Source organism: Tupaia chinensis, unplaced genomic scaffold, assembly GCF_000334495.1.
Source record: "Tupaia chinensis unplaced genomic scaffold, TupChi_1.0 Scaffold145717_1, whole genome shotgun sequence".
Lineage (NCBI taxonomy): Eukaryota > Metazoa > Chordata > Mammalia > Scandentia > Tupaiidae > Tupaia > Tupaia belangeri.
Window position 1 is genome coordinate 1283740 of NW_006205575.1, and position 13136 is coordinate 1296875.

General features: G+C 37.4%; 1 protein-coding gene across 1 annotated transcript in view; it reads left to right on the forward strand.

Moving 5' to 3' along the window:
* Window positions 1–13136, forward strand: part of FCHO2 (FCH and mu domain containing endocytic adaptor 2) — a gene marked incomplete at its 5' end in the record, with an annotated part of 111228 nt that overhangs the window by 87843 nt on the left and 10249 nt on the right. The window contains 4 exon segments of the mRNA XM_014584139.2: window positions 3040–3151; window positions 7835–7990; window positions 8577–8709; window positions 12273–12472. Of these exon segments, the coding sequence (XP_014439625.1) occupies window positions 3040–3151; window positions 7835–7990; window positions 8577–8709; window positions 12273–12472 (601 nt within the window).

The window sequence follows — 13136 nt, forward strand, 5'->3', positions numbered from 1 at the left end:
TTCACTTGTATATATGGTTTTGTTAATTTGGGTTTCCATAATATCTATATTCTGGTCATAAAAACTATAGATGGGTCCTACTAGAAGTCAGGCAGGTGGTCTGGGCAACCGAAATAAGTTTTAGTTATTTTCTGTTGTCTTTAGATTATTCAGAATATTTTCTGTTTGCAATGGAAACTTTAATTTTGATCACATTGGCACATGTTTGTTTATTATTCAAGCCAGTGCTGGCAGTAGGAGGGCCCAGAGTAGGTGATTGTGTTGAGATAACCAAGGCAAGTGCTGTGTAGATTTTGTACACTGAGGTTTTTCAAATCTGCCTAAAAAGTTCTCTTTATCATGATGCTTATTTAGCTTTCAGTTTATATTTAAATTTTTGATACTCCTTGTTTCTTGAAAATATTTTTCCTACAATATTTTGTTTTATTTAAATATGGTAGAAGATGATAATTTGATTGGGACACTCTCTGAAATTGAAAAGCACTGTGAGACATCACCAGGTATTGTATCAGTAGCGAATGTCTGTGTTGACTAATGATCCTAAGTGTATCTAAAATACTTTGTTACCTCAGTTTTCCTTTTCCAGCAATAATATATGTCTCAGAAATTAAGAATAATGCTAAGATTAACTATCTCAATTTTGTGCTAATTATGTCCAGTTGTACAGAATCCATTGATATCAAATCCCCAATTATAAAAAATAGAATATTTTTGCATTTCTTTCCTGTTCTCCTCACCCAAGAGGTATCAGTATTAACTATAAAGCTATCAGAATCAAAGGAAAAAGTGATTAGGAAATAGGAAGGAAGAATGTCAAGTTTTAAAAGTTATATCTGAACTACCAGAGTAAAGGCTGTCCTCGCAAATCTCTACAGATAGTGAGGTGGAGTTTTAAGCACAGAATTAGGAGAGAGTTGGGAGTGTGTCTTTGGTTTTTAACTCCTGAGTGAAAAGAAATTCTACGTAAATATCCAGTGATTGTTACAGGAAGGTACTCTTGGACACCTTACTTAACTCATGCAAAAAGTTGATTCACTCTCTGCATTTTCAAAACATACAATGTTTAAATAAGCAACAATTAAACCAGAATTGGAAACCAAAATCTATCCTTACTAAGAATATCTTTTTTGTTTGTTTGTTTCTAAAAAATTGCCTACTTGGGCCTGTTGTCAGTTGTTTTTAGTGCCAAAAGGATAAAATTAAAGGTTTCCCATGCCCTTATGTGGATCAGAAACTCTCCAGCCTCATCCTTAGGTCCTTTCATTACTCCAGCCCATTTCCCACCCATGACGCCAGCTCCCACTTTGCACGACTACTGCTGTGGTTTAGAGGCACCATTTTTTTCATCCCAGGACGTATTAGTGGTTAGAAAATTGTAACTATTGTGATCTTTATGAACAAATTTTATTTCCCTGAGTTATTTGCACATGGATTTTACATTCTGTCATTTGTGGGGACGGGTTACTTTTCCCAGTGATGTGAAGATCCTCCTAAATCAAAATTCCCTTGAAATCTAGAATACCATGACATCTTCCTGGCCTTTCCAGTTAATACACTGTCTTTTCTCACTATTTGTAGGACCTCAGGTGTAGTTGTGAGGCAGAGAAAGAGAGTAGTGACTTTTATCTGAATTACTACTCCAGGTATGGCAATACTCCAGTCTTTCACTATAGGGAGTCACATCTGAAATAAAAATATCTAACAGTTATTAACATTGTATAGCATTTATATAAGAAAAGCATACATTCAGATTTTAGACATACCTATTGACCTGGTAATTATAACAAACTCTCTTATTAACTTAGTTTTACCAGATTGCATTATGTAAGTATGTTAAATGGAGTGTTACACTGAATTCAGAAAATCAGAGGCAAGAGTAGTAAGGCATACATGTGAAAAGTGCATTTGTTCAGGAAAACCAAAGGCAGTGTACTATATTGAGGTGATTACTTCATTTAAGTTAAAAACTAAAAACCTAGCCAGGTGCTGCAGCCCGTGCTTGTAGTCTCAGGTACTTAAGAGGCTGAGGCAGGAGGATCAGGAGTTTGAGGTCAGCCTGTGTGACATATTGAGACTGTATCTCAAATGGGTTAATGAATGAATGAGCGAGTAAGTGAATCAATGAATGAATGAGCAAGGAAGCAGACAGTGGCATGGCAGTAAAGTGCAGTACTTTGCAAGATGATCCCACATGGAAAAGTTCCAGTTTCAAGTCTGGAGACCTCTCTGAATACACCTAACACACACTTGCCTATGATCTGGGGCTGGCTGAAGGCTGGAAGTGGATTGCAGTATCAAGACCCTGTTGGGGGTGGAGGGTGGGAGTGCTGGCTCTCTGGCTCTCTGTCTCTCTCCCCCATCTCTTTCTCATTCTCACTCCTAGAAAGAATACATGAATAAACTTGAAAAAAAAACTTTGAACACATACATAGATTAAATTTATTTCTGATCTTTAGATGATTTAACTCTAAAGGTATCTTGTCTGAGTGAACTTTATTTGAAGGATTTTGCTTTTTTTGAAAAATTAATACTATTAATCATATATTTATTGAGGCAGGGTAATGTAGGAATATAAAACAAGTATCAAAGAGGAGGTTAAAGAGAATTTGAATAAAAGTAAGTGTTTGAAACATTACTGCTTGGATAGAAATAACTTAAATACAGAATTTCCATTTAATGCCTTAAGGTATGTGATCATAGAATCTGAAAGAACTTGGTATTTGAATGTTTTTGAAGCCATGTCTTAGTAATTTTAGCTCTTCAAGTCAAAGGCTATTTCCTTCTGACATTCCTTAACCATTCTGTGTCTTTCCATTTAAAAGAAGTCAGTATGATACGTCGCCCTAATTTTTTTTTTGTCCTTTGTATTATGTTCCAGTTTGTTTATGCTGTATTTCTTACCCTCCAGATTTGTACTTGGAGCATCGTCAACACCAGTAACAGTGTCATTTGTGACAACCTAACATTGTCAATCTAACTGTCTTGGTATTTAATACATGTCTTACTGAGGACTTAACAAATGAATTGTGTATATTGTAGGTGTGTCACGGGGTCCTAGCCCTGTCAGCCTTGGAAATCAGGACGCCTTACCTGTGGCTGTTGCCCTTACAGAATCAGTCAATGCCTACTTTAAAGGAGCAGATCCCACCAAGTTAGTTTTTAAAATATATATGTTTGTGTGTGTGTGTGTGTGTGTGTGTGTGTGTGTGTGTGTGTTTGGAGCAGGGAGGGAGGGGTTGTTGGTAAATTTTAAGAGGTATATATTATGTGTAGGTTATAGTTTTCTATTGTTTGTTTATTTACCTGCTTTATGCTATCTAATATAGTCATTGAGGCTTGTCTTTAAATTAAAAATTGCTATAATCAGCAGTATTGGTGACTTTTCCTTCAGTGTATTCATATTCTTGGCCAGGCTTTATGACCAGTATGACACACCTGTTATTTGACATATCTGTGAAGCAGCTAGCAGCTGACCTGCATGGCGATGGAATTCTGAAGTGTGGCCTAATGTGTATCTTTGGGGAAACTGTGACGTTTCCAAGAGACCCTAGAATACTTGTTTAATATGAAACTCTTGCAGAATTAGTTTAGCCTCTCTTGTAAGAGAATTACATTTCCATGGACGAACATTTCTACTTTTTCTGTATATTATTGTTCATTCAATTTCAGCCTACATTCATTCTTGAGATATTGGAGTGCTACTGTGTGTAAGACTCTATTATAAGTGCTGAGGATACTTTCATAAACAAAACAAAGTTTTCTCCTAAGCTTCTATTATAGTGAGAAAGAACTAATAATCAAAGAAACAGACAGCAGGCTGTCCCATAGCATGCCAGTTAAATGTTGTGCACTAGGAACCAGATCCGACATGGCCAATAACAATTTGAATCCTGGCCTCAGCATTTTTTTTTTTTTGAAGAGGTTTTTTTGCTATAGGGCGCGTGTGCTCGCCAGACAGACAGAGAGAGATAGAGAGATAGAAAGCGAGAAATCACCCCCCAGGAGAGAGGGCCACGCCGCAATCCCTTCTCCTCCATTCTCCTCTCAGGATCTTGGGCACACATGCACATGCACCTGGCGTGAGTTTTAAGCCACCGGGTCTGGGACTCGAACCACGGTCGACTACGTGGGAGTCCAGCGAAATAGCCATTACACTAACTGCTGGTCCCTTGGCCTCAGCATTTTAAAAAACACACCAGGTGCATATGCATGCATACCCACAATCCTGACAGGAAGGAGAAATGGAGAAAAAGGGATTGTAGTGTGACCATATCTGTTGGAAGATGCTTGCTCTCTCTCCAGTTCTCTCTCTCTTCTGTCTCTTTCTATTACACACCCCTTGAGCAATAATTTAAAACAGGGGCCGACAAGTGGTGTGGTGGTGAAGGACACCGGAATCCTACATGACTGATTACAATTCAAGTCCCAGGCCTGCTGGCTTGCTTTCTCACTTTCCTTTTCCCTCTCTCTGTCACTCTCTGGTCAAATGAAAATAAGTAAATAATAAAGTTAAATAAAATAATTTGTTAAAAAATAATTACAAACAAAACCAAAAACAGATAGCTCTATGTATTGGGTATTTACATATACCACGGCCAGTGTAAAAAGATAGAGAATAACAATAGAGGGCTATATAGAATTCTGTATAAGATATAGATTCTGTAGAAAATATAGAATCATCAGGGGAAAACTTCTTGAAGTTAATTTAAGCAGGTATTTTTTTTTTTTTGAGAGATTTTCACTGTAGGGCGCGTGCACTTGCCAGACAGACAGAGAGAGACATAGAGACAGAAAGCGAGAAATCACCCCCCAGGGGGGATGGTCACGCCGCAATCCCTTCTCCTCCATTCTCCTCTCGGGATCTTGGGCACGCACGCACACGCGCCCGGCGTGAGTTTTAAGCCACCGGGTCCGGGACACGAACCGCGGTCGACTACATGGGAGTCCAGCGACATAGCCATTACGCTAACTGCTGGTTCCCCTTAAGCAGGTATTTGAAAGACATGGAGGACTAAACCATACAGGTGTCTGAGCATTCCACAAAGAGAGAACTAATGAGTATAAGGGGCTGAGGTAAAAGCATGCCTGGCATGTTCAGGAAACAGCCAACAGTAGAAGTGAGCAAGGAGAGGAGTTGAAGATGTCTCTAGTGAGATACCAAATAAAGTTGGGCCATCGTAGGCCAAGATAAAAATTTTGGAACTCTGTGAGTCAGGCAGGAAGTCATTGGAGACTTTGAGCAGAGTAGTGATGAGATTACTTATGTTTTTGAAGGAATCCTCTGACTGCTCTATGGTGAATAGACAGGAGGGGCCAGAGTAGATGCAGAGAGAGCTGGAGGGTTAACTGCAGAAGTCTAAGTGAAAGATGATGTTGGCTTGAATTAATAGAGGATGTGGTGAATAGTAACAAGATTCTGAATATATTTTGAAAACACTTGTGAAGATTTGCTGAGGGAGTAGAATGCTAAGTTCAAAGTACTTGTTAAAACATCTTAGCAGGGGACCAGTGGATGCGTAGTAGTCGCATCACTAGACTCCCACGTGGTCTACTGCTGTTCGAGTCCCAGACCCCCCAGCAGCTTGGAGCTCATGCCAGGAACATGTGTGCGCATGCCAGGGTCCCCAGGGAAGACTGGAGGAGAGGGAGTGGCGGTGTGGCTGTCCCCCAGGGGGGTGATTTCTTGCTTTGTCCCTCTGACTCTCGAGAGCATGCTCGCCCTGTGGCAAAAATCTCTTTTGAAAAAACGTCGTAGTGGGGATGTTGAGTTGATAGTTGGGATACATGATTCTGGATTTGAGGGACTAAGTCTAGGCTAGAGATAAAATACTTGGTAATCATTAGTTTATATGTAATAGTTAAAGTCAGTGATCCTAATATGTGGGTAGAAAAGAGATTTGAAAACTAAATCCTAGTTCTATCTGGTGGAAAACAGGATGACAAAACTGATCCAGGAAAGGAGTTTGAGACAGCACCAAGAGAGAAAACAAGGAGAGCAGTGTCAAGAAAGTGAGTGAATAAATCTTTTCAGGAAGGAAGGCATAAAGCTATTGGGTCATCAGGAAAGTCATGTCCATTTTTGCACAGAAAACCAAAAATATGTCATGACTTTCCCGATGACCTAACGTATTTGGTGCTGCTAACAGGGCAAGAAAAACTGACAAGTGAAAGTGTGGAGGTCACTGGTGACCTTCACAAGAGCAATTTTAGTGGTATGGGGGAGATGAAACTGGGAGGGAGTTCAGGAGCAGGGGATGAGGCAGATCCAGACAACTATATTTGGAAAGAACAAATGTAGACAACTGTTGTAAGATGTTTTACTCTAAGTGGTAGCAGAGAAATGGAATGGTAGTAGGAATGAAATAGTGAAATAAGAGGAAAGTTTTATTTATTTTAGTTTAAGGGTTTTTTTTTAACATAATAGATGAGGCATTCTAAAAAGTTTGTGGAAAATGTAATTAAAGTACTAGTTTATTTTAATGCAAAAATTTGGAGATCCATTCCTTTTTAAATAATTTTTCATGAAACTTTTAAAGACCTCCTTTATCATGTTTTATATCTATATGATGGTGGGACACCCAATATTTGTGGAAAAAATTGGGCCTGCAGCAAAGGGAAGAGACAGTAAGTGAAGTCCTTCATTGATTTGATTATTATGTAATGTATACATACTTTAAAAAACCATATCGTGCCCAACAAAGATGTACACAATCACATGCACATCAGAAGTTGCAATTTTAGGGGGCCAGCAGGTGATGTGATGGTTAAGGGCACTGGACTCCCACATGGCCGACCGTGGTTTGAGTCCCAAACCTGGCAGCTTTCTTTCTTTCTCTCTGTCTCTGGAGAGACATACATACATACATATGTACATAAAAATAAACAAATAAATATATAAAGTTAAATAAAATAATAATTTAAGAAGTTGCCATTTTAAAACAAAGAAAAGATGAGTACCACTGCAGAATTGGTGGGATCGGCATTTCATGGGCATTATATGTGTTCAGGCAGTCATCCATTGAAACAGGAAGGAAGGCAGGAGATACAGGCTTGGCAGGGGAAGGGGGGAGAAGTTCTTTTCTGATTTTATTTCTCCAACAGAATTAAAAACAAAGTCATCAGCCTTGAGTAGGGGGAAGTAGTTAGTACAGGTTAGAGGAGAAAGAAGATACGAAAAGAGCAGAAGAGAGAGTAGACTAATGAATGCGGTAGGATTACCAGGTAATGCTGAAGGGGCTGAATTGAGATTTTGGCTGTGTGGTTATATTTTTCTGAATTCACACTCAGCTGTATAGATACAGATGGGAAACTAAATTTAGCCAAGACTGTATTTTTTTTTACATGCATTATAATTTTTAGTGATTTTGATGTCCACATAAGTAGTTCTTTCAATACCCTGGTCCGTTAGTCTTTCAGCCCCTTACAATGATCCTGTCTTTCAACTGACCTTAGCCATGCTGCTGCCCCTCCATAATGTCAGTTCAGTCCCCCTTTATCTACTAGCCACATCCTGTTTTTCTAATTTATTCTGCTTAATACTGCACCACCACCAACTTTCCAACCTTATCACAATCTCTACAATATATTACTTCTGCCACCATTTCACTAATCTTCATTCACTTCTTTATATTCTCATTTGCTCCTATCTTTGGATTTCCTAGTTCATCAGTATATGCTCTTTTTTGGATAAACTTGCCCTTGCTAATCTTCCTCCTTTAATTGGACCAGTTCCCTTTGGAAACTGAGGAGTAGTGTATACCTTCTTATAGCAAATATGCTTTAAATGGAGATTAAAGCATCTTTTGAAAACACTTTTCAAAATCCCCTATTCCAGGTGTATTGTGAAGATCACTGGCGACATGACAATATCATTTCCAAGTGGAATTATTAAAGTCTTCACCAGCAATCCGTCTCCAGCTGTGCTATGCTTCAGGGTGAAAAACATCAGCAGACTAGAGCAAATTCTACCAAATGCACAACTCGTGTTCAGGTTTGTGTACTTTGTATTGAAGGTTGGAATTTCTTTTCAATGAACATTGTTTCCTTTTTCACTGAAAAAATAATATGCAGGGGACAGCAGGTAGTGTGGTGGATAAGGGCACTGGATTCCAACATGGCCAACCATGGTTCAAGTCCCTTACCTGGTGGCTTGCTTTCTCACTTTCCCTTTCTCTCTCTCTCTCTCTCTCGTCAAATTAAAAAAAAAAAAAAAAAACTAACAATAACAAATGGAAATAAATAATTCTTAAAAAAATATGTAATTTGAAGATGGTACTTACTAATAACTGATTTAAGATTATCATTAACTATTATCATCAAATGAAATTGCTTATCATTACACAGTCTTCTGCTGTCTTATTTTGTTTTGTTTTTTTGTGGTATTGATAGTTATTTTCTAATTCTTCTCTATCTCTTTATCTCATATTTCAGGCAGATTTCTGCTGTGTTCTTTATCCCCTAATCTTATTTTTTCCCTTATTCCACCTTTTGGTTGATTTTTACTAGCCTTTCCTATATAAAGGTAAAGAATTTAGATAAGTCAAATAAAGTAATAAAAATATGTCTTATACATATAGTGATCCATCACAGTGTGAAGCCAACACAAAAGATTTTTGGATGAACATGCAAGCTGTTACTGTCTACCTCAAGAAGCTATCAGAGCAAAATCCAGCTGCTTCTTACTATAATGTAGATGTTTTGAAGTATCAGGTGAGTGTCATATCATGGTAAAAATCCTAAATTAACAAATGGAATCTAGCATATCATTAAATGCATAAGTATGTCATAGTTAAAAGAGGCTCATTCCAGGAATGCAGCATTATTTCAAATGATAAAATTTATTAAATAAGCTGGTGGAGATTTTGACTGATTTTTTTTTTTTAAATCACTATCTTATTTCTGATTAAAATAGCATGTAAACACAAATACCTGAATTTGCCCTTAACCTGTGAAGAGACCAACAGTGTCAGTCTTATTAATGGAACACTTAAAGCAGTCAATTAAAGTCAGGAATGACAAAGACACCTATTATTCCTGTTAGCATATAAAATTTTTCTGGCTGTGTTAGCCAGTACAGTTAGATAAAAGAATAAAATAAGCAATAGTTAATGTTGGAAATTAGGCATTAATATTATTATTACTTACATGTGACATATTTCTAGAAAACTCAGGAAATCAAGTTAAAAACTATTTGATAATGGGGAAATTTAATAGGATGGTTAGTTTAAAAATTAATACAAAAACTGATTAACTTTCAAAACAACCAGTTAGGAAAACTATTGGTGAAAAATATTCACAATAAGAAGAAAATTAGGAAGAAACATATCAAAATACTTTCATTGAAAGGAATACTAATGTTGTAAAAAGTTTAACCATTTCTACATTAACTTAGAAAGGTAATGTAATCCTGATCAGAAACCCATCTAGAGTATGTTTGTATTTGTGTTTAGAGACGTGACAGTCATTTTCAAGTTCTATGGAGGAGTAAAGCTTGGAAGGAGGTCAAGAAATGTTTTAAACAGTGAAGCGGAGAAATGTCCTAGCTTTAATGGGAAAACTTATTATAAGGTGACAGCATTAAAATAATTTGAAACTGGCACAGCAGGAGATAGCTAGATGAATGGAATAGAGTATCCAGAAATAGATTGTAGAATAAATGGAGAATTGTTTATATGACAGAGTAGCAGTTCAAGGCAAGTGGAAAGAATGAATTTTTTAGTAATTGCCTTTGGAGCAGTAAGCTAGCATTGGGGGAAATACTAACCAGAATCCTTAACTCACACTTTTAGCCAAAATAAAACCTACATGTATCAAAAGTTTAATAATAATAATAATAATAATAATAATAAATGAAACTACAGAGGTACTGAAATAAATCATGTGTAAGTAGTTCTTTCTTTTTCTGTGTATGTTTTGTGTGTGTGTGTGTGTGTGTGTGTTTTACATAGTTTAATCTTAAAGTGTGGAAGAGTTTTCTAAGTATGCTGTAAAACTCAAAAGCCATGTAAGAAGAGAATGAGATATTTAACAAAAGAAAACAGTGTATATAAAAAATTATGTGGGAACCAGCAGTTAGCGTAATGGCTATGTCGCTGGACTCCCATGTAGTCGACCGCGGTTCGTGTCCCGGACCCGGTGGCTTAAAACTCACGCCGGGCACGTGTGCGTGCGTGCCCAAGATCCCGAGAGGAGAATGGAGGAGAAGGGATTGCGGCATGACCATCCCCCCTGGGGGGTGATTTCTCGCTTTCTGTCTCTATGTCTCTCTCTGTCTGTCTGGCGAGCACACGCGCCCTACAGTGAAAATCTCTCCAAAAAAATTAAAAAAAAAATTATGTGTGTATATATAAAATTATTTGTTAAGAGAACGAGATATTTAACAAAAGTAAACAGTGTATATAAAAAATTATGTGCGTGTATATCTAAACAGTTACTTAAATACAATCTTTAACCTTAGGGAAAAGTATTTGCAACACATGAAATAGACCAAAGAGCTTACCCTGAAGAGCCCTCATAAGAGGTGAATAACTCAGTGGACAGATACCTGTGGAAAGGTGCTCCACCGCAGTGAGCGTCAAGGCTACATGAGGCGTATTAGCCCATCACAGTCACAGAATTGAAAGCTTGCTCTATCTAGTATGAAGACATATGACCACTTGTTAACCCTTAGGGAGGCAATTCTGTTAGGTTGTTGAATTACTAAAGTAACCTTTAATTCAACAAGTCCACTTCTAGAAATCTGTTCTTCAGACATCACACAAGTGGGCAAAGATACAGTACAAATAATATTCACTGCAGCTTTGTTTAGAAGCTACCTAAGGACACATCAACAGAGGAAGAGGATGATTAAAATGTGTTATTACAGCCATCAGAAAGAATGAGATGGATCCATGTTTGCCTGTGCCTAAACAGTTCGGAAGGATATGTAGTGATGTCAACAGTGGGGGTTAAAGATGGCAAGGGAAAATTTTCCTCTCTTATGTACAGCTGTATTTGTATTTTTATGGAGCAGTTGTATTAAAGTGACCTCTACATTTCTAGAAAATAAAGACTAAAAATGTGTGCCACCAGTTAATTTGGCTTAAAGCTTATCAGAAGTATTCATTTAACAGACATTTATTACTCAGTGCTTACTAAGTGCTGAGAGTAGTACAGGGAAATAGTACTGGATGTTAGAAAATAAATGGCGTGGGGGCTGGCAGGTGGTATGGTGGTTAAGGCACTGGACTCCCACATGGCTGACCATAGTTTGAGTTTTGAATCTGGAGGCTTGCTTTCTCACTTTCCCTTTCTCTCTCTCTCTCTTTCTCTCTGTCTCTGGTCAAATTAAAAATAATAAATAGTAAATAAAATAAAATAAAATAAAAATAATTATAAAAGAAAGAAAAGAAATGGTATGAAGAAAAGAAAAAGAGTAAAGTAAGGCAAAAAAGCTTGAAAATGCAGTTTTTAGTAGGTTTCCTTGAAACAGTCTTTGAGCAAGTTGCTGAAGAATTGGAAAGAATTGCTCCATTTACTATGGCTCACATGATTCAAGTTAACACATTTTAAGTTGGAAGTATTCTAATTAGGTTTGTTGACCTGCATGGTGATCCAAGCATTTTTCCACCACTACTTTAAATTCTATTATTCATGAAGAACCTTAAGGGACCATCAGGTGGTTTAATGGTTATATCACTGAACTCCCATGAAGTTGACTGCAGTTCAAGTCCTGGACCTGGTGGCTTAAAACTCACACCAGATGCATGTGTGTACATGCCCAAAATCCTGAATGAAGAATGGAGGAGAAGGGATTATGGCATGACCATCCCACGGGAGTTGATTTCTCACTTTCTGTTTCTCTGTCTCTTAAGCGAGTCCATAAGCCCCATAGCAAAAATCTCTCTCTTAAAAAATAAATAAATAAAAATTCTGGTAAATATTGAAAGGTTCTCAAACTTTAAACCATATGAACAAGAATCATCTGATAACATGTTCATTTCTGGGCCCCGTACCTAAGCTGTCGGATGAGATTTTCTGCAGTTGTTGCCAAGGGAATGTGCGCCGCAGGCAGGAACCAGGACAGTTTTGATGTAGATAGAGCTAGCATCTCCACGGTCAGAGTGAGCCTTACTTCTGTGAGATGAGCTGGCTTTACTCATCTAGCCTAGCAACAGATTGTCCTCTCATTAGGTGTTTTGGATTCTGTGAAATCATATGTACAAGTTTCTATGTTATTAACATAACTTGTTTACATTTCTGGCCTAAAACAATTGCTTGCTTTTCTCTAAAAGGTATCATCAAATGGCATTCAGTCCACTCCTCTGAATCTCGCAACCTACTGGAAATGTAGTGCCAGCACCACTGATCTCAGAGTGGATTACAAGTACAATCCAGAAGCTATGGTGGCTCCCAGCGTGCTGTCCAGCATACAGGTCGTGGTACCGGTGGATGGAGGGGTCACAAACATGCAGTCCCTTCCCCCTGCAATATGGTAAACTAAATGTATTTCTGGATTCCTGCTATATTCCTCTTGTAGGCCCTAGCTTTTAGAACCCAAGTTCTGCAAGTCGTCTTAAACTTGGAAGTTTTAGTGTGTTTCCATGCTATAAAAGATACTGTTCATTAGTCAAGTCATAGTAACTCCAGTCCAAGTAAACAAAACTAGTTTTGCTGTACATACCACCAGTTTTGAGTGATTCCATACTAACTACCCTTAGGTACATTGTTTAATCTCTAAACTTTATTTTAATTTTTCATTTTTAAAATCAAGGAGAGTAATTATTTTGCCAGATTAAATAGAGCATTCTTCATATCTGTAGGAGCATCATCTGATTAGTATTAGTTTTATCATTTATTGTTGCCCATAGTACTTTTTATTCCCATCTCTTTGCCACTTCTCTTGTCCTCACTCAGTATTAGTGTAAACTTTAGCCATTCTTTTTACTTGCTCCATCATTTAATAAAGTGTGTTTTCTTTGACTAATGAAGGTACTAAACCAACTACATGTAATTTTCCTTTCTCTGACCAGTAAAAAAAAAAGTATGTAATTTGGTATGCTTTCATTAACAGAAAAATACAGAATTGTGTTTATTTTTCCTAGCTCATATATACATTGTCACCAGATAATACTATTTAAAGGAGACTTGACACTAGT